Raw genomic sequence first — 26,437 nt, forward strand, 5'->3', positions numbered from 1 at the left:
CCAAAGGCTGAGCTAACACATAAAATTCTAGAAAAGCAACCCATGTTTGTATAAAATGTGAGAAGTTCTGAGGAAAATTCTCTAACCCAAACATTTCTAATAGTCTGTCATACATCTGAAATCCCAGTTTAATGCTAGGCTCTTGTGATTAGATAATCTGTGAAACAGCCATAAACCAGTTAGGTTTATTAACTATAAAAAATTATTGAAAGATATGATTTCAAGAATGTCTAGTCTTCAATTTTTATGTCAAAATTAATAGAAATCTAAAATACGTACCTTTAAAAAAATCTATTAGTGTTCAGAATTAACACAACACACAATTTTTTCTCTTTTATAACTTTATCAAATATCAAGGGCTTGTTTTCTTAGTTATAGACATTATAGGCACTATCTGTCCTTTCAATTGTAATATATTAAAGCTAGTAAGCCCAACTCCTCACTCATTATTTAAGGAAAAAAACTTGGTTTACTTTGAAGAGTATAAAAGAATAATTTGTAGATAATTTGGAAAATATAGACAATTCTGAAGAATATCCAAGAGATGATCTCCGTTGACTATGCCGCATGTTCTTATAGTCATTTACATATTTCATGGATAGAGAGTGTAATACGCAAGCCACATTTGACTTCTGTAATTACAAGAGATACTAGATAAGATATACAAGATAATAAATGGTTAATTAATACTATATTAAGTATTATAATATTAATCGAGTTTCTTCCTTTCTTAAAATATGTATACATTTTTTGGTACCCTCTGATTATACATATTTAACTTTTTATAAAATATAATCTGAGGCTGGGTGTGGTGGCTCATGCTTATAATCCTGGCACCCTGAGGCCAAGGCAGGTGGATTGCTTGAGCTCAGGAGTTCAAGACAAGCCTGAGCAAGAGCAAGACACCATCCCAACTAAAAATAGAAAACCTATCTGGGCCTTGTTGGGGCTGCCAGTAGTCCCAGCAACTCAGGAGGCTGAGGCAAGAGGATTGCTTGAACCAGGAGTTTGAAATTGCTGTGAGCTATGATGATGTCATGGCATTCTACTGAGGGCAACAGAGTAAGACTTTGTCTCAAAAAATACACACACACACACACGTATAATCTATATCTCTTCACATGCTTCTTTTTTCCTATTTCTTCATGTCTGTTCCATTTTCTCTACTTTCTGAGTCTCCCATTCTGTGTGCATCCTGGAATATCTCTTTATGCACTGCATTGAAGTCTATCTAGTTTAGCTTTCACACAGTTAGAGAGGGAAGAGTCATTCAAACCATACTCCTCTCCTAAGAATCAGGAAAGATATGAAGAATAGATCAGATAAATGTTAATATAGAGATGAATACATAAGGAAGATGGACAGGAAGAATCTATGTGTTTATATATATATATATTTTGTGTGTGTGTAGGCCTTTTGGATATCTTAAGTGTCTTGGTGACCTTTAGCAGAAAAAAAATGCTCTGCTCCCTCTTTAGATTCCAAAAGAACAATCAGTCATTCTTCTCTTTGTACCTGTTATTTCTACATCATCCTTCCTTATTTCTTCAGAAATTCTTTGAACAGTCTCCAAGTTTAGGCACAATTATTTGCATTGACTGAAACTTAGATTGACTATTTCTACACACCCTCTAGTTGAAGCTCCTTCGTTTCCTATTTCCTAATCACTCTGTGGTTTAGTATCCTATGGCAAGACTAGCAGGAACTCTGAAGTACATTCTGTTCTGCTTCACAACTCTTCCTCCCCCACTACTCTGTGCTTCATTCCGTATCTGAATTCCTTCCAAACATTGGTGGTGCCCATCTGGCCATTTCCAATGAGAGGAAGATCACCACCTCTTGAGGTGATCCAGACCATTTTTATAAAGCCCTAACAATTAAAATCCACTGCTATTTCTAATGTGAGTTTTGGTGGGGACACTCAAACCATAGCAACTATTCTTTTTCTCATATTGAAAATTCACTGCTGATATCAAACAGAGCAATTTTATCCCAAAATTATCTGCATAAAAGCCCTTGAAGTAAAAATCCTATTTACAATAACATGAAAAAAATAAAATATTAAAGAATTAACTAAGGAAGCAAAAGAAAATTTGTACACTGAAAACTAGAAATCATTACTGAAATAAATTAAAGATGACACCAGTTAATGGAAAGATATCTTGTGTTTCATGAATTAGAAAACTTAATATTGTTAAGATGTCAATAGTACCCAAAGGTTCAATATGATCTCTAACAAAATCCCAATGATATTTTTTTTTTTCAGAAACAGAAAAATCCATCCTAAAATTCATATGGAATCTCAAGGGACACACAAATAGCCAAAACAATCTTTGATAAGAACAAAATTGGAAGTTTCACACTTCCCGATTTCAAACTTACTACAAAGCTGGCATAAAGACAGACATATAGATCAATGGAATAGAACTGATAGTGTCCATAAATAATTCCATACATCTGTGGTCAACTGATCTTTGACCAAGGTGTCAAGACCATTCAACAGGGAAAGAATAGTTACTATGGTTTGAGTGTCCCCACCAAAACTCATGTTGAAGTGTATCAACAACTGCCATTGTAATAGTATTGTGAGGTAGAGCGTTTAAGTGGTGACCAGGCCATGGGGCCTCTGTCCCTATGAGAGGAAGATAATGAATAAACAAAATGTGGTACCTACATATAATTAAATACTATTCAGCATTAGAAAGGGAGAAAACTCTGACACATGCTACAACTTGGATGAACCCTGAGGACATTATGCTAAGCGAAATAAGATAGTCACAAAAGGGCCAGTATTGGTGATTCCACATATATGAGGTGACTAGAGACAGGAAGTGGAATGGTGGTTTCCAGGGGCTGGAGGCAAGGAAGGAGATACTTAATGAGTATAAAGTTTTGGAAGATGAGAAGAATTCAAAAGATGAATGGTGGTGATGGTTGCACAATGAATGTGAAAGTACGCAATGCCACTAAATTATACATACACTTAAAAATGGTTAAAATGGTAAATTTTGTTGTGTATTTTTTACCACAGTTTTTTATTTTTTTTATTTTATTTTTTTGGAATTAATATTTCTTTTTTATTATTATTATTAAATCATAACTGTATACATTGATATGATTATGGGGCATCATACACTCGCTTCATAAACAATTTGACACATTTTTATCACAGTGGTTAACATAGCCTTTCCGGCGTTATCTCAGTTACTGTGCCAAAACATTTATATTCTACATTTACCAAGTTTCGCAAATACCCCTGTACCACAGTTTTTTAATTAGGAAAAAAACTCTTCAGATTACCTGAAAACTTCTATCATGACCTCACAGAATAATCTTCAAAGTAAACACATTTATTTCCTCTAACTCTTCTTTATATGACATGAACGAAGTTCATTCATATCCCATTCTGATCACTCTCTTCAGAATGTTCTCCAGCCACCGATAGCCCCATTTAATCCACAGGCCATAGACCTCAGTATAACGTCAACTAGTTAAGAATGAAAAGGGCCTATCACCTCCACCAGTATGGTTACTAGGCTATTAATAAGGCAACCAGGGACCCTACTAATTTATTAAAACACTGATAATTTCTATAGAGCTAACTGTCTAGCTAAAACCCTAAGTTATTTATTTATTTACTTATCTATTTAGAGACAGAGTCTCATTTTGTCACCCTTGGAGAATGCTGTGGTGTCACAGCTCACAGCAACCTCAGTCTCTTGGACTCAAGCGATTCTCTTGCCTCAGCCTCCCACATGGCTGGGAATAAAGGCACCCACCACAAAGCCCAGCTGTTTTTAGAGACAGGGTTTCACTCTGGCTCAGGCTGATCTCAAACCTGTGAGCTCAGGCAATCCACCAGCTGCACCCTCCCAAGTACTAGGATTACAGGCGTGAGCCACTGTGCCCAGCCCTAAGTTATTTTTCAATGTGCCACTGCTAAAACATTTTATCAGTTAAAACCCTTGCAGTGAAAAAAAAACAAAAACAGAACCAACACAAAAAAATTCTGTAAACTGGCTTAAGTTGGAGACATCATATCATCTGACTTCAGATTATACTGTAAGTCTATAGAAATGAAAACAGCATAACATTGATGTAAAAACAGACATATAGATCAATAGAACAGAAGAGAAAACACAGAAATAAACCCACACATTTAAAGCCAACTCATTTTCAACAAAGGCACCAAGAATATACCTGGGGGGAAGAAAATGGTGCTTAGAAAACTGGATATCCATATGCAGAAAATGAAATTAGACCCTTACCTCTTACTGTGTTCAAAAATCAAATCAAAATGGATTGAGGATTTAAATGTAAGACCCAAACTATGAAACTACTAGAAGAAAATATTGGGGAAACACTTCAAGACATTGGTCTAGGCAAAGACTTCTTGAGTAAGATCTCAAAAGCAAAGTCCACCAAAGCAAAAATGGATAAATGAAATTACATTAAGCTAAAAACCTTCTGCACAGCAACAGAAATAATCAAGAAAGTGAAGGGACAACCCACAGAATGGAAAGCAGTATGGAGGTTCCTCAAAAACTTGGGAATAGAACTACCATATGATCCAGCAATCCCACTGCTAGGTATGTATCCTAAAGAGAGGAAATCAGTGTATCAAAGAGATATCTGCACTCCATGTTTATCACAGCACTATTCACAACAGTCAAGAGATGAAATCAACCTAAGTATCCATCAATAGATGAATGGATAAAGAAAATGTGGCTTAAATACACACAGTGGAATATTATTCCACCATAAAAAGGAATGAAATCCAGTCATTTGCAACAACATCAATGAAACTAGAGAAGATTGTATTAAGTGAAATAAGCCAGGCACAGAAAGATAAATGTCAATTTTTATTTACATGTGGGAGCTAAATAACTGAGCTCACAGAGGTAATGAATAGAAAGGTGATTATCAAAAGCTAGGAAGGCTAGTGGAGAGGGGCTAATTAATGGGTACAAATATGTAGTAAGATAGGAGAAACAAGATCTAGTGTAGGGTACCACAATTGAGCAACTATAGCTAACAATTTATTGAATATTTCAAAATAGCTAGAAGACTATATTTGGAATATTCCCAACACAAAGAAATGACAAATGTTTAAGATGATGGATATCCAAATTATGCAGATTCAATCATTACACATTGTATGTTTGTATCAAAATATCACCCGCATCCCATAAATATGTACACATACAACTAATAAATTTATAAAACTAATTAAAAATCAACAAGCAGAAAGAGAATTGATCAACATGTGTTAATGTTCAAAAGATAGTGCTAACTTCAAGTGTGGCTTGAGTCAATACTTCAAATGATGTCACCAGGTCTCAACTATTTCCTTCTCTTGACCCAGCTCTGCTGTTTTGTGTTGTCTTAATTGTTCTTAGGCTCTCTACCCATAAGATGTTCACCAAGTCGCTCCCAGGTTCATGGGTGGTAGAACAAAGTAAAAATATTATTCTCAACAATCCTAGTCAACATATTATTGTTTTTCATCGTCTCTGACTGGGTCACATCCCCGAATCAATCTCTGTGACCAGAATAATGCTGGTGCTACATGGCTTAGTCCTAGGTCACATGTTCTGCTCCTGAGACCAGGATGCAGTCAGTCTCACTGAATCAGTCAATAGACTGAAAGTAGAGAGGAGGTTACCCCTAGAAAATAATCAGGTTAACATTACAGAATAAGGGCATATTGAGCAATAAAAACAACATATTCAACCACCCTTAAATTAGTTCACCTGGGTATTTTATAGATTAAGATAAGTTACCCTAAGTCTATCCATATTGGATATGATCTTAGTAGAATCCTTCCATCAAGGTATTTTAGGGATCTTAATCCTAGAGGGCACTGCATTTATTGTTTCTCTTGGCTGCATTTATTTTGCAGTGTGATAAATGTGCCTTACATATCTTATTGCACTCAGTGAACAGGTTGTAAATACATTTATATGTTACATCAGTACATTATATAACATTTAAACAGGCTAAGAACACAGAGCTCCTCAACCCACCACCAGGATCTTCCTTCTGAAGTGTTATCACCGTCATCTCTGGATGTGGTTGTACAACCAGATACAGGCCCATCTTTGTTAAATCTGGGCCCTATTTCTTGTGCCCAAAGATAACCAATCTTACGAAATGTCTAACTCCTGGGAAGGTTTCTTCCAGACAGCTAATGTCATACTCGAAGTATGGATTCTTTATCTAGACCTCATCTAAGAGAGATTTTTTTCTCTACATGTTCCAGATTTCTTATGTTTTCTAAGGACACTAAATATTTTTTGAAACTAGCATCAGTTTTACAAGTCATACAGAGGGTGCAAAAAAAATGTATAATCTTTTTAAGAAAAAAAAAAAACCCTGTATTAAGTTTGTAATACTCAAGTCACATTGACTTCTGCAATTCCAAGAGGTACTCAAAGTGACTTATATTCATCTTTTGTTAACAGTGTATGTTGAGTATTACAATTTTAATATAGTTGTTCCCTTTCTTAGGGTGTGTATACATTTTTTGCCACCCTTTGTGTGTTGTGTTTATTGCATGACAGGCCCTGTTCTAAAAGCACGTAAGAGTAAATATTAACTCATTTTTTTCCTCCTACCTATGAGATAGGTAGGAGTCATCTTAATTATCATCACTGCCATCTTAAAGACAGGGAAACTAAGGCCCAGAGAGGGAAACTGGCCCAAATTCACACAGCTGTTCAGTATAAGCCAAAATTTACACCCAAGGTGCCTGGCTCCATAGTCCTTATACTTATCATAGAACTGGTATTTGACACCCCTCCTCTCCCATTTCCAGTCCCCAAGCAAATACGCAGGTGTGTCTGCTCTAAAAAAAAGTTACCATGGACAAATTAGGGAGCAACCACTCCCTCACAAAACAGTTTGTCATCATGAGTGAATCATTTTCAATAACAAGATCCTCCTGAGGCAGGTCAACCAATTAAGGTTCGTTAATGCCATACCAGAAACACCAGGATATAGAAACCAAGCCAAAGGGTCAGAACTACTTCCAACTAAAGATCAATTAGAACTGAAAATATCTCTGGCATAATGTTCACATTAGTAGAAAAATACAACTGAAGAAAATTTTTCTGACACATGTCTTTCCCCTGAGCAATGGCTGCACTCAGGGGGGAGAGAACCATGCCTAGGCCAAGTAGGATGAGCAGAGGAGCCCAAGGCAGCATCTCACGGGAGTCTCCCTGGGAGCAGAGCCACTCAGTCCTTCCTGTGCTCACTGGGGTCGCCTGATCACAGTGCTGTTGTTGCCTTTGACAGCGGCATTAGTCACTTTGACAGTGCCATTAGTCAGCTCAGTCATGCACAAAGGTGTAATACAGGTGGCTTCCAGATTCAAAGGAGTTGCTCTCTTTCTTCTGGAAATTCCATCTCATGATGGTCCATGATTGAAATGAAGGGGCTTTCATGCAGGGACAACATGCAGAGATGAAGCTGAGTTGAAAGAACAAACTAGGGATGTTGAAGAACCTCAAACTAAGATCGGGGGAAGCCATTTCCACGTGTACAGCTGAAGGAGAATGGGAGGGGACAGTGCTATCAGGGAGCCCTGAGGGCAGAGGAAGAGCCTCCTTGTGGGGAGAAGGCAGCTCCTGCTAAACGCTGCACTAGGAGAGGGTGGGAGGAGGCGCCCATGTCTCTTCTCCCCCAGCATCCTGCCTCTTGTGGCCAGCAGGAGGTGAGGAAGCCCCGGGGTGCAGCCAGCAAGGGTCAACTCTCAGGGCACAGATTCGGGCAGGAAAGGGTTGTGAGTACATCTGGAGGACAGGGAATGAGGGAGCACAATGTCTCTTTCAAAGGCGGGTAAACCAAAAAAGGGCTTCTGTCATGAATGGCAATCATAGGGCAACTCAATTGCTCTTCACACAGAATTGACATCAAATATGGATAAACTGAGTCATTGGGAAGAAAATTCCTAAACAGGGCAACCCAGCACCAAGATGAGGGCCCATTGTCCTCTCTAGTCTCACTGATTTCAGGAAGCCTGAACATCTGGAGAGAATCTCAAAGACATCTACTCCCTCAGGCTCCTTTGCAAAGGTAGTGGCATTACAGATGTCCACAGTGGTCCCCCTTTCTTCAGAAGTGGTGAGGTTGCCTGTGATCAGGATGACTCAGCCTTCTGCCTCAGTTCCCTAGAGAGATGTCAATGAATCACTCGTGTGGGTGACGACTTGGTATTGTTATTCTTTCACTGAACTCGCTCCACATGCTAACACTGTGTCTGTTTGTGCATGAAGGTGACTCATCTGAGGAAGTTGACTTGACCATGGTGTATCAGGCAGCTTCTAATGGAGATGTCAATGCTCTGACCGCAGTGATTCGGGAAGACCCTTCCATCCTAGAATGCTGTGACAGTGAAGGTGAGATATTTATGCATTTTGAATTCAGAATGTTCTGCTCTATCCTTTTAGAGATAGTATTCAAAGATAAGCAATGTTAATAAAATTAGATGCGACAGCCACTTTGATACTGAGGCTGTGTGCAGGCAACTCAGTATTTCTTTAAATAACAGTGTTGGACACAACCTTCAAATCCTTTCTATCGTCTCTTCTAATGCAGTCAGTTGGTTTGAGTTTGTTTCCAATATCTCTAAATAAAGAATCCAAGTAGATAGGCCAAGGAGTTAGAAAAGAGTAGGGACAGGCTACTTTGGGTAGCAATGGATGTTGAGAAAGGTAACTGTAAAGGGCTTTCCAAAAGCAGCACAAGGACTTCTGCTTCTGGGAAGATGGAGTAGATTTTCTTTTCTCCTATTCTTTCTGCTCAATACAACTAAACACCCTGGACATTATATAAAAATAAATATTAAAAGACTCTAGAAGATAGAGAGAAAATGACAGATTGGCTATGACCTTGGCACCCAGGAAATGACACCGTGGTGAGTTTCCTGAGTTTTCTTTTTGCTTCTTATATCCCAAGAGGAGCTAAAGAATCTGACAATCCAGACATGCTGATAGGTACAGATCAAAAAAGTCTCAACAACCAGCCTGAGTAAGAGCAAGATCCCATCTGTACCAAAAATAGAAAAAATTAGTTGTGCCTTGATGGCAGGTACCTGTAGTCCCAGATACTTGGGAGTCTGAGGTAGGAGGATCACTTGAGCCCAAGAATTGGAGGTTGCAGTGAGCTATGATGATGGCACTGCACTCTAGCCTGGGTGACAGAACAAGAATTTGTCTAAAAAAAAAAAAAAGAAGTCTTAACAAAACCTGGCTCTCTGTAGCCAAAGGACCAGGAAGGAACAGCCTAGTAAGATAGAAAACATTTTGGACAATAATTAATGTCTCTACTTCAGCCAAACACCACAAAAATAATTGGCCCAGCCCCATCCATTCTGAAAAGACCCACCTGGACCTCCACCCACCCCCTGACAGGAATGAGGTGCCCTCCCCTCATTGCTGGACGGGGTCACAGAAAGACTTCTTGAGAGTTTGTACTTTCACCATCACCCAGTTTTAATGAGGTGTTCCCTCCCTCTGATGCCAATGGAAGTCATGTAGAGAACCTAAACTTCTAATCCTGCCTTACAACAAAGTGGCACCCCCTTTGCCACCTATTTTGAGTCGTGTCAGAAGAAGCCAGTTCAAGGAGAAGGTTAGAGTTAGACCAGGAGCCTCATAACATAATAACCCAAAAGTCCAAGTCTCAATAGAAAATTACACCAAGAAGCAGGGAGCTCTCAAACCAAATGAAAAATCTTAATCAACAGATGCCGACACTCAGATAATGGAAATATTAGCATTATCTGATGACGATTTTCAAATAGCCATGACAAAAGTGCCCCACTGAACAATTGAAAACATGCTTGAAACAAATGAAAAAACCAGAAAGTGTCAACGAAGAAATAAAAAATATAAAGAACAACCAAAGGGGAATTTTTAGAAGTGAAAATATAGTAATCACTATTTTAAAACTCAATAAATTCAGAAGCAGAATGAGGTCACTGACGAAAGAGTTGATGAACTTGAAAATAGAACAAAACAAAGTATACAAAAGGAAATAGATGATTTGACTAGCCCTGTAACTAGGAAATTTAATTCATAATTTTAAAGTTCCCCAAAAGGGACATTTTTATGCCTAAATGGTTTCAATGGAGGTTTCTATAAATTTTTAAAGAATAATCAGCATTGATTTTGCATAATCTCTTTCAAAAAAAGAGGAGAAAATACTTTTCAGTTACGTTTATGAGCAAGTATTACTTTGATATCAAAACTGGACAAAGATGATATAAAAAAGAAACCTACAGACTGATAGTCCTCACAAATACAGATATAAAAATCCCTAACAAAATATTAGCAAATAGAATATACTAGAAGAATTCTTCACCGTGATCAAGGAAGGTTTGATCTAGTGATGTAAGTTCATATTTGAAAGTCAATGTAATGCATCAAATTAATCAGCTAAAGAAGAAAAATCACATGTCCCTATCCATTGATATAAAAAAATAATTTGCCAGAATTTAACACACATTCATAATAAAACATTTCAGAAAAATAGAAACAGGTCAGGCATCGTGGCTCATGCCTGTAATCCCAGCACCTTGTAGGCTGAGGCAGGAGAATCACGGGAGACCAAGAGTACGAGGATGAAGTCAGGGAGCTATGATGGCACCATGTACTCCAGCCTTGGTGACGGAGCAAGACCCTGTTTCTAAAACAAAACAAAACAGAAGAATTTGGTTGCAGAAACAGAGACACACAGGAGCTGGCCACGTGAAGACTGAGGCGGCAGAGATGCAACGGTTCTCAACCTGTGGGTCGCGACCCACAGGAACTGTGTTGAAGGGCCGCGGTATTAGGAAGGTTGAGAACCACTGGATTATGGCATGATTGGAGCTGCCACAGCCAAGGGATACCTCAAGGTGTGCGGTGCAGTACAACAGAGAGTCAGGGAAGTGCTTGCTAAAGAAACGTACCTGAAAGCCAGTATATAAAGACAGATACAAATTAGCCAGAAAGAACATGAAATTCTATGAAAATACTATCTGGAAATTCTTTAGCTTTATTTAATGAGCATGTCAGATTCACAGATTGCTTCAGAAATCACCTATCGTAGACCGTTCTTGTTATTTTCTCCCGATAGTTATGAAGGAAAGAAGGAAAGAAAGGAGGAAGGGAGGAAATTTTGCCACTATTTTAAGACAGCCCTTCATGGCTGCTTTTACCCAGTGCAGATGCCTGGAAGAGTGTCTAAAAGGGCAAGATTTGAAAAGAAATTGGGCTGCTGGCGGCAATCTGTGAATGAGAACAGCAGTCCTGAAGTTTACCTGTTCTCAGAGATCTCTGAGGGTCACAGCTCACAGTTCTCACCAACTCCAACCAAAAGACATCCAAACAAGTCTCAGCTGGGCAAAGAGTTGTCTGAGGTTTGGTTTCTTTGCCCGAAGGAAAGTGAAATACCGAGATTCTGTGTCACAAGCCTGGCTTGTTCCAACAGCTGCAAAGTTAATCAGAAGGTACAATTTCATCTCTTTTTATTTAGGAAGAAAATGCATAGAAAACCAAATGTCTTGACCTCTACTGATTCTGAAACAGAGAAGCATTTCTGTACCATGGCTCCTTTGAGCAAGAATTGGTGCACCCCAAGGCTGGGCCACTGTCACTGCCCGTTAGCACCCACTGCCTTCAAGAAAAGTGGGCCAAACCTGCCTGGCTAGCTGGAGCCGCTTTCCAAAGGCACTCCAGGTTCTGCGGTGTTCAAGCCAAGTCAGGACAAACCTGCCCATTATGTCCCAAATTATGCTGAAGCAGTCAAAAGCAATTTTTAACATCTGACCAAAATGTGTTAATCAGCCAACTATTGAAAAATTACAAGAGACTGAAAAAAGAAAGCTAGCAAAAGCATACAGTTTATATAAATGTAGCAACAATGTTCTTTTTCCTTCAGTCCCATTCAGTTCAACAGCTGGGTTTCTGTTGCAAAGAGCAAAATAAACAGGCAAGTGAAGTCTGCTCATCAATTTCATGAGTCAAACATTTTTATAGGCTGTTGAAATGTCTCATTGCAGGATGCACGCCCTTGATGCACGCGGTTTCTGGACGTCAGTTGGACACAGTGAAGCTACTGCTGAAGATGGGAGCCAATATTAACATGCAGGATGCTTACGGCCGAACAAGTTTATGCCTGGCCACCTACCTGGTACTGAACCGTGACTGTCACAGGGGCTAAGCAGCAGGGGGTGCTAACAGAGTCATTAAGGGATCCCACTTACAGAAGAGTGATCTTGGATTTATGCAGCTGGCCACTGGAACTAGAACGAGAAGCTGTACTCCAATCATCTTCAACGTTTGTATCACCACTTAGAGTGGGTTTCATTGATTTGAGTCATTTGGATGTTCTGAAAAATCCTCTAAAATTGAGGTGATATTGTCATTAGAGAGACATTTCTATCTTAATAGCATCAGAATTTCCCTTGAGACATTTCTAACACACTTGGTACTTCTAAGAATGGCCTCCATAAGTAACCCAAAGAGTGTGGTAGCACTTTAAAAGTCCAGTTAGTATCTGTGGGGTAGGATTGGCTAGGGAACCTGGGGAAGGATGGGAACTGGGAAGAGTGGGTGGGGGAGTACAGAGTGAGGGAGACATACCAGCTCCTTAAGAGGCAACACTAAGCCTAGGACCCAGCCCACAATCGCTGCTCAGTTTAAAAACTGGGTAGTGAGGCTGGTCCTCAGCACTGGGGGTTTCAGTTTGGCATTTCCCAGCATGACAGCAAGCTTGGTTAAACCTTCCTGAAAATCTACAAGCTCCTCTATTCTCAAATCCTCCCTGTCATCCTCCTGGGAGGCCCCAGGGCTGCCTTGAGTCATGTCAAATAAGTCCTAACCACAAGGGTCATCATTCTTCAAAGAGGAAAACAGAAATTCTCATCATGACCGCTGTTGATGGTGTGGCTAAGGCAGTGTGTTCATTTGCTGCTGCCGCCTGTCGCTGGGGGCAGGTTCACCATGGAGCAGCCCCACTGAAGGTGCCTTGCTGAAGGAAAACATTTCCCTTCCACTCACACCATCCCTTCCTGCCATGATCTAGCACAGATTGCAATGAAGCATTGTTCAATTCTCACAGAGATTTTCTTTTGAACCTACCATTTCATGTTCCATTTGCACACGCTCTTTCTCTAGCACTCACAAATCCTGGAGGAGTTTTTCAAAGTCTGATCCCCAGATCTCTTGTGTCAATATCCCCTAGGATGCTTGCTTCAAACTGAGGTTCATGGGGTACACCCTACACCTCCCGAATCACATACACAAGAGTAGTGAGTGTTGAGGGGCCAGGGTCTGCCTGGAAAACAAACCTTGTTGGCAATTTTTATGCCCACTGAGTTTGAAAAGCAGTGGTCTGCGCATCTCAGCAGAAGTCCCGGATCTCAGATAGACATGATGGCTGTCCTCCCAGCTCCCCTCCCTGCTAGCACATGCCCTAATGAATACTCTTGCTGTGGACTTTTTTGGCATCTGAGCTGAGGAAAAGAGAAAATCGGAATCAAGGGGTGGAGAAAGGGGGAAGAGCAATTTCTAAGGTTGTCTGCCACTACCTTACAGATAGTGAATACGAACTATGCCTCTCTTAAAATTCTAAAATTCATAATTTCAGATTTCTTCAGCTAGACAGTTACACGAGGGACTGGGAAGAAATACTCTTCTAGAATGCAGTAGATAGTAACATGCATCTTTGAGAACAGAGGGATGACAACTTTGCAAACAACTCTTTCTAGGACTGCACTCCAAGGCACTGCATGAGGGGGTGGGCCTTTAGGACGCCTTGGTCTCACCCCCTTAACTAGGCCCTGCTATGTGGTTCCCCAGGGTGGGATCCCTCCCTGGCTCTGCTGAGGCTCATTAGGAAAGGAGGGTATCCTGGGATTGCACTGTGAAGCCCATCACTCCTTCCTGGCAATGTTTGAATTCAAGTATTAATGGGAAACTTGGCAAAAGGGACACTTAGAAATGAAGTTTCACTACAGCGCCATGTTTAGCAGACCAGTAAACTTACCATAGATTCAGGACCTCAGCAGATCACTTCACCTCTTTGGGCCTCTTTCCTCATCTATAATGTGTAGTAAAAATAATAACCTCATTCATCACAGCTGTGGAAGAAACACATGTGGAATCAGCCCACAAATAGTAGGTGCAAAACTCTTTTGTTAGTTCTAACTAGTGACCAAAGGTTTCAGATAGTGTGTTAAATGGTTTTCTGAAGAAGAAAAGAAAACCACACACACACAGAATTCCAGGAAATGTTGCAACATGATTTCTAAAAAATGTTTCAAACCTTCCTTCACCAAAAGAACCAAAAGATTTACTTCTCAAAAACCGTAAATCTTTGGCAGTTCCACACTTTCCCAGCATGCCTTTCTTTGGGTCTCCAGGTCATTTTTTTTTTTTTTTCCTTTTTAATCTGAGAACTTGATGACTTGGACCAGCGATTCTTAACCTGTGGGTCGAACTATATTAAAGGGCCACGGCATTAGGAAGGTTGAGAACCACTGACTTAGACATTAACAACTAAAACCAGATTTAATACATGGATAAACTATGAATCAACACCAGAAATGCCAGAAAAGTATTTGCTTCTCCATAACTTAGATAGTACTGGTCAATTCTACAAACCCATACTCAATATTATTACCTATGAATTGTGGTGGGCTTTTGTTGAGAGATTTTCTTTCCACTTTTCAAAACCAAAAAGTTCTTTACTTACCATCACCTTCCTTCTTCTCCATGCATTGATTAACATTTTTGATTTTCATTGCTTTCAATATTGTAGTATTAGGAAAGGAAATCTTCAGTTATCTTTCTCATCTTTCTGAGTAATCTTGAGGCTTACTTAGATGTGAATGGAGGAAGGCAAGTAGCTTGCTTCTGAACAAAATAGAGAATTATGATATCTTTCTTTGTAATAATAGTTTCATCTATGGATAAGTCTATGTAAAATTGAATGAGTAACCCAAGTGGTTCTGGATGAATGTAGCAGAATTCTCCTCAGCGTGCAAACCAAATTTGGTTATCAATAGGGTTGCATCAGTTTATGTAGCATCGGAGGAGGTTGAGCTTAAGTAATATTATACCCACCCTTTGAAATGGGAGAGACAGTGGGAAAATATCCCAACTGTTAAGTGTTGACAAAGGAAGGGGAAAGCATGGGGTGTAGCAGTATCTGGTCAATTAGTAGACAGCAAGTAATTCACACAAAATTTTTTAGGGAGTTCATAGGTGAATAAAACACAGTAATGGGGAATCCTTGGAGGGTACTGGTGTTATGCCATCTTTAGGGTTTGGGCTTTTAGCATCAGAAAGATCTGTCAACAAGGTGGCAGAGTTCTAGCCATTGGGTGGGGCTCAGGTTAGGCCTCTCAGTGTTGGGAGGGAGACTGGTTAGAACAAGCAAGATGCTGTCCTTGTGGTTACTAGATAGGAACTTGGAGTAGAAAACCAGGGCCTGTAAATTGAAATGTAGAGTGGAAGCTGAGACTGAGATATCTCGTAGAAGCCCAATTTTTACAGCTAGACCATGACATCCGAGTCAGTCTGTTGACAGATTTGGAGCTAAGCCCATAGTAGCAGAGGCTGGAGCTGGATGATCACCCCCTAACATGTGTCACATTTGGCCCTAGGCACCAGTATTGTCTGAGCATAGAAGTAGAATTCCAGTGAGTGATTCTGGAAAGGGGAAGGGGAAGTCTGCCTCTGACAGAGTAAAGGTCTTTTAGCAAACTTGGAAATCTGTACCTCAAGCCCTTCAGCCCTCTGCTGAGGCATCTACTTTGGAATTGTGGTCCTTAACCATTTGAAGTCAAATAAAATACGTTTTCAGGCAAACCAAAGAAGGGGGATAAAAAGCTAGAGAAAGTTTGTGGGACTATGTTATGTGAGCTTATGTTATATAATGCTGTGGTTGCACTTGTGTTTCAGGGTTGGCTCGAAGGCTGTGTGAGTCTACTCAGAAATGGTGCCAAGCACAATATCCCAGATAAAAATGGCCGTCTGCCACTGCACGCTGCCACTGCAGAGCCCGACGTGAGGTAGGTGGCCAGGTTTACACGGTGCTCAAGTTGGAAGGGACCCAACTTGCATTAGAGGGTCATCTAATCCATCCCTCTATGGCTAATGAAAACAAAACCTATTCATTTTGTTCTAGGAAAAACCCTAGAACAGTGATTCTCAACCATCCTAATGCCGCAACCCTTTAATACAGTTCCTCATGTTGTGGTGACTCCCAACCACAAAATTATTTTTGTTACTACTTCATAACTGTAATTTTGCTGCTGTTATGAATCATAATGTAAATATCTGATATGTAGGATGTATTTAGGTGATCCCTGTGAAAGGGTTGTTTGACCACCAAAGTGGTCGCAACCCACAGGTTGAGAATCACGGGCCCTAGAATAATCTTAAACCCCAATCTCATTCCCTTCCTACTTTGATAAGACCTTTTCCTCCTAATCTTTGATTTAAGAATAAATGCTATTTTTCAGCATCAGAATTCATATATTCATTCATTCCATTAATCACCCTGTCATTAATTCAATAACTGCTTACTGAGTGCATATTGTGGACCAACAACTGTTTTAGTCCCTGGAAGTTCCATGGTAAGCAAAACAGAACCTCTGGTGTCACAGAGCTTACATTCTAGTGAAGGGCTTAAGTAACACACCAGCACACAAGTAAATAAGATCATTTCCAATAGTGACAAGTACTGTGAAGGAAACCAAATGGGGTAAAAGAACAGTGACCAGGCAGAAAGGTTCATACTGAAACTTAAAGTCAAGCCAACCTATAGGCATTGAGAGGAGGCAAAGAGTCGGAGACAGGGGAACCAGTAGGTTGGAAGGAAAACTAGAAGTGTGTGCTTCTGTAAGCTCGGTGAAGAAGTAGTCTCAAGTAAATTGGATAATCAGAAAAGTTACGTTATTGTAAGACAATTAAGTAACCAAGGAAAAAGTTTTGCCCACACCAACAGTAGCTTCCCCAATCTTCCTTGTCTACATGGCCTTCAACCATTCTTTTGAAAGCCCCTCCAAGCAGATGACAAAAGAACTTTCTACTATGGAATCAGTAATATCAGGGGCTCTTCTTAACCTCTGCTGTACAGAACATGCCTCTGACAGGAATTTAGCATTGCCAAGCCTGGGCTGCCAGCCAGCACTACAGGGAGTGTGTTCTGTGTGCCCCACCCTCTTCTCTGTGTCCATACCCCAAATCAAAAGCTCTACCTGGGTTGAGGAGCCCAATCCCCACTTCCAAGCTGAGGGATAACCAGATTTCTTCATTTCAATCTCTTTTACAGTAAAGTAAAAAAAAAAAAGTATTGGGAAATTCCAGAACTGTTCCTGTTCCTAAGGATTGCCTTTTAATGTCTTGGACTCTGTCCAGAAATAACAGAAAACTGGGATTTACCCAAAGCCCAACAAAACAAGGATGTTTAGAAAGAAACAGCAGGCCCAGACAGTTCATAGTCAACAGACATCAGAAAGGATGACTCCCTCTTAATGAGTATGGGGTGGGGGGTGGGGGGGAGAATGACTTTTCTAGACAATCCATAAAATTGTTTAGTCAAAAAAGCATAGTATTCCCAAGAGTTGTCTTTAGAAAGTAAGTTTAAAGTACACCCTGTTGGATTATTCTGCCTCAATTTATTCTACTTAATTGCTTTTACTTGCCTCAAAACAGTCATTTCAAAATCTACTGACTGATTCTGGAAGATGAAAGCCTACTTTAGGATTGGCAATACTAGCTGTTGTAACAAATAAAACACAAAGCTTCAGTGTTTTAACATGATAAAAATTTTCACACAGATAAACAGTCCAATGTAGGTGGAAGGTAGATAGTGGATAGTAGGTAATGGATGGCTGTCATATGGTGATTCAAGAACCCAAGACTCCCCCAGCCTGCAGATGCGAAAAGAGGAGCATAGTCATCCCCCCTTATCCTGGAGGGATATATTCCAAGACTCTAATATATGCCTAAAACCATGGACAGTACCAATCTCTATATATGCTATGTTGTTTCCCACAAATGCATACCTATAAAGTTTGATTTCTAAATTAGGCACAGTGAGAAATGAATAACAATAATTAATTACAAATTGAGCAATTATAACAATATGCCAACATCACTACTCTTGTGCTTTGGGGGCCGTTATGAAGTAAAGTAAGAGTAACGAACACAAGCATGGTGATATGAAACAGTGGACCTGGTACCCAAGATGGCTCCTAAGAGGCTAATGGGCAGGTGGTGTAGACATCATGGACACACTGGACAAAGGGATGATTCATAACCCAGGTGGGACAAAGTGGAACAGCACCAGCTTCTATCACGCTACTCAGAAAAATGCACAATTCAAAACTTGTAAATTTCTAGAAGTTTTCACTGACTGTTTTTGAACCTTGATGGAGCACAGGTAATTGAAACCAAGGAAAGAAAGACCACAGATTAAAGGGGGACTACCATGTAGAGAAGCCTCACTCAGTTCCTTAAACCTTCAGCCTACAAATGACACAATTCACTTTTGCTCACATTCCATTAATAAGGACCAATCATCTGACCATATCTGGGTATAAGGAACTTTCAGGAATATAGTTTCTTGCCACGAATCGACCTCCCAACTATCACTCCAATCCATGAAAGGATTGTCTCTGCCCTCAACCCATTGCAGGGGTATAAGCCCTGTCAGTCAAATTAACATTCAAGGTCATCTTAATCAGTTGGTTAAGTTCAGCCTTTAAAATCATTGCAATAATAAATTGAAAACCAATTCAACTGTACTTCCTCTTCTGTGGACTTGTGTCTCCATTTGTTACCATGCCTATAAGTGCCCTACACTCTCTAGGATCTACACTACACTGCTGTAACTGAGAGAGGCAGAGAGTCGTGGCTTCCCTTTCTCTTCAAATTGGACCCAATGACCCAGCCACCACCTTTGGATGAAACCAGAAAAATAAACATCCCTGTGTTCCAATGACATAGTCTTGTTGTCCTAAAAGGCCCTTTAACTGATTCTGAAGGAACATTATAATGCTGAATTTTATTATACCTTTCCTATGTTTAGGTACACAAATAGTCATCATTGTGTTACCGTTGCCTACAGTATTCAGTACAGTAACTTGCTGGCACAGCTTTGTAACCTAGGAGCAAAAGGCTATGCCTACATGTATAGTGGGCTATACCATCTGTTTGTGTAAATGCTCTGTGATATTTCCGTAATGACAAAATTGCCTAACAACTAATCTCTCAGAAAGTATCCCTGTTGTTACGTGACACATGACTATAGTTTGGTTACCTACAGAACATTTGGAAACTAGCTTGCCTTAAAGAGTTTCCTATGAAATTATGCTGTTAAAATTAAATATTTTATGGTTGTTTTATTGAGAAATTTTATGACCATGGCAGAGTTTGATCCCTCTGAATGAAATATTCAAAGTAGAAACCAACCAAGACAGTCTCTGCTGCAGAGAAACTGGGCTTTAGTCACCCATTTGTTTGTGTGTCATCTTGAACTCAGAGTTGTTTTCTGAGAAAACATGAAGTCTGGTCTGTCTTGTAGGTAATTTAATCCTGCAACCATAATGCAAGCCTGTTTGAATGCTCAGTGTTCCTTAGTGGATGTTCTCACCTTCCTGAGTGCTCCTGATGCCCAGATATGGTCAAATGGCCAGCTTGGCTGACCCCTAAAACATATGGGTTTGCATTTCACTTACAGCAACGATGCCGATGATGATACCAACATTGGCAGTTTACCGTGCTCAAGCTCAAGCAAAGTTCTAAGTGCTTTTTGTGTACTACCTCATGTAATCCCTACCACACCTCTAAGCAACAGGTGGTATTTCCATCCCACTTTGCAGTGGGACACATGGAAAATAATTAATTGCCTACTGCATGTGTGAAGATAACCTGCCCACAGGTCTACTGTGCTCCTGAGACCCACTACTGTGAACCTTGTAGAATTTATTTCAATGGTCATATTTTGTCAGTAAGCCCTTGCCCTCCATTAAAAGACCTTTTAAGAAACAGTTTTGAAAAACTTATTGGCTCATCGTCAGGGTATAGTTTGCTCATGATAGCATCCAAAAAGTTCTATATAAGAAACCACAAGAAAAATTCCTACTAAAGAAGAGATTACTGTGCTTCTACTGAGAAATTATTTTTGGTTTTTACTATACAGACATTGTGACCTAAGATTATGTTTCTCTCTTTGGATGTTTAGAAAATTCAAAACTTGGCCAGGTGTGGTGGCTCACACCTGTAATCCTAGCAGTCTGGGAGGCAGAGGAGAGTAGAATGCTTGAGCTCAAGAGTTCAAGGCCAGCCTGAGCAAAAGCGAGACTCTGTCTCAAAAACTAGCTGGATGTGGTGGCAGAAGCCTGCAGTCTCAGCTACTCAGGAGGATCACTTGAATCCAAGAGTCGTTGGAGGTTGCTGTGACCTATAACTCCATGGCACTCTACCCAGGGTGACAAAGTGAGACTGTGTCTAAAAAAAAAAAAAAAAACAGAAAATTCAAAACTCTATTTGTGTTCCACCTCTAGCACCCATATAGGACTCTAGATCACATCTTATCTTGCCCTTATTTTTTCTTTGCCTTGTTTCTTCACTAGTTATCTCATTTTTCTACACACGTATGTACATATAATATGTATATGCACATGTATACACACACAGAGGGTGCCAAGAAATGTACACACATTTTAAGAAAGGAAAAAAACTGTATTAAAATTGTAACACTCAATACATACCAGTAACAAAAGATGAACACGAGTCGTGTTGAGCACCTCCTGTCATTACAAAGTCAAATGTGACTTGAGTATTACAAATTCAATATAGTCTTTTCCTTTCTGAAAATGTGTGTACATTTCTTGGCACCCTGTATGAGTGTTATGTGTCTGAAAGCCACCTTCACCCCGAAGGGGAGCCAGGAGTGCCATCTCAGGTGTCAGAATGACTGAGTTTGAAGCTGGCCCCAGCTCTTATGACTGTATTATCTTCAGTAAGTTAACATGTCAAAGCGCAGCTAGCTTCCTTTTCTGGAAGAATGCAGTGCTCGCCTTGGGGGGAAGTAGGCGGCGTGAATGAGAAAATATACAGGAAGTACTGAACACAGCACCTAGTATGTGGTCCGTGTTCAGCGAGTGTTGGTGATGATGACGGGTGATTACATGAATGATAAGGATGACGGTCATGATGATGGTGACAGTGGAAGAAGGAAATGGGTAGCATAGATCAGGTCTAAAGAAGGAAACCTTGCAACTGTATCCACCAGCACTCACCTGGGCCTTCTTCACCTTGGCACACACAGGTCCACAAAAAATATATGCACTTGCACGGGTCCGTGTACACGCAGTCCAGCATCCCACCAGCATGCACACTCATCTGCTGCAAAGCTTTTCAGGGTCCTGTTTGTGTGGACCCTGGGACACAGACAGCTACTAAGCTTCAGAACCCAATGAACATTAAACTCAACCATTCAACTCACTTGAAAGTCCCTTTGCTGCCTTTGTCAGTGTGTGCATGTCTATAATTTCCCCTAATCATAAGTAGTATGTACAGGCCACTGGCCCCGTGCTCAGGGGATCATATTGGTTTTTAAATCTGCTGACCCTTAGATTTCCAAACAGCAAGCTCCTTCCACTTGGTGCTCACTGGAGGCTATTCAGAGGGAAGCCTTAAGCCCAAGCTGCTTATAAACAAGGCAAGGAAGGGGACACTTTAGTTCGCCATTTACCTCTGAGGGATGCTGCTTCTCTGATAGAAACAGCTCCCTTGCAAACCATCAGTTTCAGTCCACATCCCTAGCCAAATCCCCATGCAGAGGGGATGGAAGCTGATGCAGGGATAAGTGATTTATAAGTATGAACACAGAGGCACATTGGGTTGAGAACAGCAAAGAGGCACAAGTTTTATCTCTCAATTCCCCTTCCTGCTTTGAACCCTCTGCTTCTCAGCAGGCCTGAGTTTTTTCCTTTCAGCCCCTTAGGGAGCTTTCTTGCTCCCTGGCTGGGACATTCAGAGGGCACCAGTGTGAAAGAGAGGGCCTGATCATTAAGACAAAGCTCCACAGAGAACAGAGTTGTGTTTGTACAACGGCTGTGCATGCCAGCATTGAAAGGCAAGCAGCAATTTCCTCCGAAAGCAGCCTTGGGGCTCTCTGAAGGTCTTTTTCACGGTCTCCATGGCTACCTGTGATTTTTTTTTTTCTTCTCAAACAGAGCACCAGCAGCTCTGTCTCTTTTTATCACTCTTGACTGCAGCCCAAGGGAGGAAGGAAGCATTTCCTTGGGGTCCTGCTCTCTGGTTACCAGGTGGTGTGTTCTAACTCACAGTGGAAGTCTTACTACAGCCTGGGGCGCCTGCAGGCAGCTTCAGGGACAGAAAGCAGACATGGCTGGCCAGGGCCAGGACCATTTTCCCACCCATTACTGGGGTGGCCAGCTCCAGGGCTGGAAAGAGCCCCAGGGGCCAACAAAACAGAAAAGCTCACAGAAATAAGTTGCCCCCAGAATGCATCTAGCTGATTTCTCTCTGGTAGTAAGGGAGATTTCAGAAAATAAAGCAGAGGAGCTTAAAAAAAATCATTATATAAAACTTATGATATAAGGGCTGTTCTGAGTGCTTTGTACACATCAACTCACTTAAAGTCACAATAGATCTTCGGGAAGTAGGTGGTGTGCTCTCTATTTCACAGATATGAAAATGTAAATGCCGGGAATCTCCTAGCTTGCCCAAGGTCACTAGCTGGTCCCTCAGGAGTGGGGATTCTAACAGAGGCAGTTGGGCCCCAGCCTTGGGGCTAGGATCATTCCTGCTGGGGTTTAGGCCTCCTGTCCTAGCTCGGGGGACAAGGGGGGCTTCATGCTGCTGCCTCAGAGGTCTGAGGGCAGGAGGGAATCTGGACAGGTGGTAATGGGGCTTGTGGAAGAAAAGCTCCTCGGCAACCATGGCACAAAACAGAGACTTGGGGAAGGCAGAGCAGGGGGCTGCAAGTGGTCTGGTAATGAGACAGACATAGGACTATACCTTGCAGATGACCTCTGTGCCACAGGACAGAAAGAGAGCACCAGCCTGGAATGTGTGCCTGGTTTCTAGTCTAGCCAGATCCCCGGAGCACTGTGTGATGGCCGTGGATAAGCCACTCACGGCTTTGGGTCCTTGGCTTTCATAAAGTAAGAAGCAAAGAGTGAAGATGAGAGTGAGGGCCTTTATCTGCCAGTTTGTGTCCAGCCTTGAAGGTCAATGAGCTTCAGAGACAGGAAGAGATAAGGTCAGGAAAGACAACGCCAGCCCGCATCAGGCAGGGCCGGGGCAGGGAGGGTAGGGATGCTACCAGCCGCACCTGAACAATATTTTAAACCAGCGGTTCTCAACTTGAGGGTCGCGACCCCTTTGGGGGTCTCCTGCATATCAGATATTTACATTACGATTCATAACAGTAGCAAAATTACAGTTATGAAGTAGCAACGAAAATAATTTTATGGTTGGGGGTCACCACAACATGAGGAACTGTATTAAAGAGTCACAGCGTTAGGAAGGTTGAGAACCACTGTTGTAAATATATTTAAAATAACTGACAAGAGATTGGTTAACAGGAGAGTAGTCTCCAGGAGAGTAAGAAAATGTTATCACCTCCTAGGCCAAAAGGGGCAAGGAAGGGAGCTAGTCCTGGAAACTTCTGAGAGCTCTGGTGGTGCCTCTAAGCTGTAGGTGACTGGGCCTTGGCTGGAGAAACGCAGTCACTGCCAGAAAGGGAGCTGTCTTCTTCCCTCCCTGACAGTTCTCCCCTGGCCAGACCCAGTAGGAGGTCAGAGGGAAGGATGCCTAGTTGACACCATCCTCAGAGGTCAGCATCAGAGAGGACATTGCAGAGAAACGATGGATTTGAGAGGCAAATTCAGAAAGATCTAGGCACAGGGTTCATCCCACAGCCTTGGGCTATGACAAGAGGTCTTGCTCACCCCACCTCTCAAAGTGATCACCTCTGCCCCAGAAGATCCTATCTGCTCAGGGTTCACCAAGGATGACCACAGATGACCTTCTTCCTTCCCTGCCACTCTCTCCCCACACCCCAGAATAGGTGGGCCTTAGAGAGTAAACAATGGCCAATAATAAGAGAGGAAAAAGGAAAGAGAGAAAGGAGGACAGTCACCAGTTAAGCCTTGCCCCCATCCATGAAGCATCTATAGGGGCAAAAAATATATATCTATATCAATGATGAAAAAAATAGTGTCATCCCAAATGCAATTATTTTTACTGTCTTCCCATCAGACAGAGAATGCGTCTAGAATTCAGAAAGCACAAAAGAGATGTGCTACTTGCAGTCATGACCATTGTTCCCTTGAGGACTGTGTGCAGGGGGACAGTGGCCTATTGGATCATTAAATCCTCAACACCTCCACTGCTATCGTCCCCCCTAGAATACACATGAGGATACAGAAACTCAGACCACACAGCAGTGACACTGAGATCAAATCTCAGCATGATCCTGGCTTCCCCTCTGGACAATGATAGACTAGCTCCCTGGTAATTTCACCTCCACAACAAATAACCAGAAGTGCATCCCCACTGAAGCTCTCTTTGTATTACACTTACTAAGGCAATATGGTAAGTGTAAGTTTCTTCTATTATAAGGAGCAACCCGGGCAGGGGTCCTCAAACTATGGCCCATGGGCCACATGTGACGGTATAATTGTCTTTGTTCCCATTTTGTTTTTTTACTTCAAAATAAGGTATGTGCAGTGTGCATAGGAATTTGTTCATAGTATTTTTGTTAAACTATAGTCCAGCCCTCCAACTGTCTGAGGGACAGTGAACTGGCCCCCTGTTTAAAAAGTTTGAGGACCCCTGAAAGGCTTTAGATGTCATCTAAGCTTAAAGACAATGAAAATTTGACTGGGGAAGAAGATTAAGTAATTATATTTTTCAAAGTATTCTTCCAAATATTCTGAATTTCCTCCGTTGTCCACCCATACACTAGTCTTTATTTTCTTGATGAGTATTCATGGATTCATTCTTTCAGCATTTTTCTCAATAGTTTCCAAACCTGGCTATTTACTAGAATTTTCTGAACATCTTTTTTAATATGCAGAAGCCGGGCTTCTCCCCAGACCTACTGAGTTAGAAACTCTTGAGTATGGAGTCCAGATACTTGTGATTAAAAAAAAAAATCGGGCTGCGCCTGTGGCTCAAAGGAGTAAGGCGCCGGCCCCATATGCCAGAGGTGGCAGGTTCAAACCCAGCCCCGGCCAAAAACTGCAAAAAAAAAATCTACCCAGGCAATTCTGAGATGGAGGCAGGCTTCAGACTTCCAGGGTTACATGTTCTAGAACTTACACTTAGTGTGTTCCAGGCATGCTGTAAATGCTTTATGCATATTAGTGCATTTAATCCTCATCCTGAGCTGTAAGATGGGGAGTTTTTCCTGGCCCTATCTCACAGATGAGGAAATTTAGGCTCAGAGGGGGCAAGTTAAGTAAAAATACTGCCTGAGGTTACAGAGCTGATGGGTGGCAGGGCTGGGACATGAGCAGGGGCCATCACCATCCAAGACCCTGAGTTGCTATCCACTGCGCCAGTTGCTTCTCTCACAGATGGAGCACTGGCCTCTGTCACTGAGTGGGGGCATCATTGAGGGATGCTTCACACAGATTACTGTCATCTCATGCTTATATATTTGCGTATTTCACCAGGAATGAGCGAAGTCGCCCATGCTGACTACCTCCTGTTGTCATCTGTGCCTTTATTTATTTATTTATTTATTATTTTTATTTTTTTTAGAGACAGAGTCTCACTTTATTGCCCTTGGTAGAGTGCCATGGCGTCACAGCTCACAGCAACCTCCAACTCTTGGGCTTAGGCAATTCTCTTGCCTCAGCCTCCGGAGTAGGTGGGACTACAGGTGTCCGCCACAATGCCCGGCTACTTTTTTTGTTGCGGTTTGGCCGGGGCTGGATTCGAACCCGCCACTCTTGATATATGGGGCCAGTGCCCCACTCATTGAGCCACAGGCGCTGCCCCTCATCTGTGCATTTAAAGGGCATGACATATGCACCTAGGAGTGGAGCAGTTTGAAAGCACTCTAGAAGTTTTTGTAAAATGAATAAAAACTAAGCCTTGGATGATTTGGGTTCTTAAAGAACATGCCTAGGTGACACAGCCTGGTGAATACCATGAGCCCAAAGATTCACTTTCTCCATTTCCCTCATCCTCTCCAGGAGCGGGGGGGAGGTGGGAGAGGCAGACCAGCATGCCCCTCACAGGCACCTTCTTCCCTTCAGTGAGCTGCTTCCCCCATGTAGTTGGAAAGAGCACTCTCCTTCCCTCTTCTGGAAGCCTTCCACTGACCAGCTTGCTAATGTATTCTTTTTCTGATTCCAAGAGAACCTTGACTGTTCTTTTGAGCTGCT

The 26,437-nt window shown here is 41.5% G+C and overlaps 1 protein-coding gene across 1 annotated transcript in view; it reads left to right on the top strand.

Annotated features, from left to right (window-relative positions):
• Positions 1 to 26,437, top strand: part of ANKRD55 (ankyrin repeat domain 55) — a 101,408-nt gene that overhangs the window by 25,082 nt on the left and 49,889 nt on the right. The window contains exons 3-5 of the mRNA XM_053590344.1: positions 8,280 to 8,402; positions 12,050 to 12,180; positions 15,957 to 16,066. Coding sequence (XP_053446319.1) covers positions 8,280 to 8,402; positions 12,050 to 12,180; positions 15,957 to 16,066 — 364 coding nt within the window. The remainder of the gene's footprint in view (positions 1 to 8,279; positions 8,403 to 12,049; positions 12,181 to 15,956; positions 16,067 to 26,437) is intronic.

This window comes from Nycticebus coucang, chromosome 1 (genome assembly GCF_027406575.1).
Source record: "Nycticebus coucang isolate mNycCou1 chromosome 1, mNycCou1.pri, whole genome shotgun sequence".
In the NCBI taxonomy this organism is placed as follows: Eukaryota; Metazoa; Chordata; class Mammalia; order Primates; family Lorisidae; genus Nycticebus; species Nycticebus coucang.